The sequence below is a fragment of the Carlito syrichta genome, unplaced genomic scaffold, assembly GCF_000164805.1.
Source record: "Carlito syrichta isolate Samal-C Ts95f unplaced genomic scaffold, Tarsius_syrichta-2.0.1 Scaffold316401, whole genome shotgun sequence".
Taxonomy (NCBI): Eukaryota; Metazoa; Chordata; class Mammalia; order Primates; family Tarsiidae; genus Carlito; species Carlito syrichta.
This window is the reverse complement of record NW_007260497.1, coordinates 329,776-331,534: the sequence shown is the minus strand read 5'-3', so window position 1 is coordinate 331,534 and position 1,759 is coordinate 329,776. Positions and strand designations below refer to the sequence as shown.

At 42.2% G+C, this 1,759-nt stretch overlaps 1 protein-coding gene across 18 annotated transcripts in view; it reads right to left on the bottom strand.

The window, feature by feature from the left end:
- The window catches only part of RBM39 (RNA binding motif protein 39), a 39,489-nt gene that overhangs the window by 14,485 nt on the left and 23,245 nt on the right, over positions 1 to 1,759 (bottom strand). For all 18 annotated transcript variants that reach the window (XM_021707149.1, XM_021707151.1, XM_021707150.1 and 15 more), the window contains one exon: positions 1,286 to 1,351. In XM_021707149.1, the coding sequence (XP_021562824.1) occupies positions 1,286 to 1,351 (66 nt within the window). The remainder of the gene's footprint in view (positions 1 to 1,285; positions 1,352 to 1,759) is intronic.

Genomic DNA, 1,759 nt, shown 5'->3' with positions numbered 1-1,759 from the left:
AGGCAATCCACTCACCTCAGCCTCCCAAAGCGTGGGATTACAGGCTGAGCCACCAAGCACTGCTAGCATTAATATTTCAATTGATATTTTTAACATAAAATTTGGATCATAGCCAGGTTCGGGGATCATGCCTGTAATCACAGCACTTTGGGAGGCAAAGGCAAGAGGACTGCCTGAGAGCACAGGTTCAAGACCAGCTTGGGAATTTTGGCAAGACACCATCTCTACAATAAATTAAAACATTAGCCAGCAGATGTGGTTCCAGCTACTTTAAAGGGCTGCAGCAGAAGGATCACCTGAGCCCAGCAGGTCGAGGCTGCAGTGGCTGTGAGTTAGCTACTACACTCCACCTGGAACAAAAGAGTGAGATTTCTACTCAAAAAACAAAAAAACAAAAAAAAAACAAGGAATGAGCCAGGTTCGGTGGCTCAGCCTGTAATCCCATGCCTTTGGGAGGCTGAGATGAGTGGATTGCCTGAGCCCGCGGGATCGAGACCCACCTGGACAGCGAGACCTCATCTCCACAATAAATCAAAAAAATCAGCCAGGCGTGGTAATTCCAGCTACTTGGAAGGCTAAGGCCGAAGGATCGCCGGAGCCCAGCAGGTCGAGGCTGCGGTGGCCAGGAGCGGCCACTGCACTCCAGTCTGGATGACAGAGTGAGACTCCAAGTCAACAACAACAAAAAAAAAAAAAACAGGGAATGGCAGATTCGTTTAAATTATTCCAGTTACCACCTCATAACCATGCTAAGAATGGACTGCGGACTGCAACGGTTACCACCACCTTTTAATAAGGCAAGCCTAGTAAAAATTATTTTGAGTAAAAAAAGTCTAAAAAGACCTACATTAGCCTGATTACAATGTATCATAAAGGAAGCAGAGACAGAACAGAGACACAAATAAAACCTTCAATTACAAAAAGAGCTGCCAAATCAAAATGCCCATATATAAATTTTATCAGATACACTACAACATAATAGGAACACAATTCAAACCTTTCAGAACTTGTGGACACTTATTGCTTACTAAAAAAATAGCCACTAGCTGCAAACTAATTTAAACCACTTGTATTATGCATCGTTCCCCACGAACAGTAACTAATACACTTTTATCATACTGCTTACATAGCAAGTTTTTAGAATCCTTTCCATTCACAAGAATGATGATAGGTTTTTCACACCCATGTGAGCTGTGCCTCCCCCAAACGTAGCTATGAAATAAGTACATTACTCTTCTACTACAAAGAAAAAGTATCATAAGTCACATTAATCATAATTACTTACTGTAATAAATCCATATCCCTTTGATCGACCCGTTTCACTGTCCATCATTAGCTGGATACTTTCAATCTAAAATCAAAAAGCACAATTTTTAAAGAAATCAAAAGGAGAGAGCATGAAATAAGTAATAAATATAAACAATAAATCAAAACGAGACAAGGGTTTTTATAAATCTAGAAAAATCTCCTCCTCCAGTAAATAGTTAAAAACATATCACAACCCATCATTCCCACAAAAATTCTACAAGTTTAAAACTACGCATGTAAGATTTTTGAAGCCGGGCTCGACGACTCAGCCTGTAATCCCAGCACTTTGGGAGGCTGAGGTGAGCCGATTGCCTGAGCCCGTGGGTTAGAGCCCCGCCTGGGCAACTTGGCGAGACCTCATCTCTACAGTATATCAAAAAATGAGCCGCGTGTGGTAGCACACGCCTGTAGTTCCAGCTACTTGGAAGGCTGAGGTGGGAGGATCGCCGGA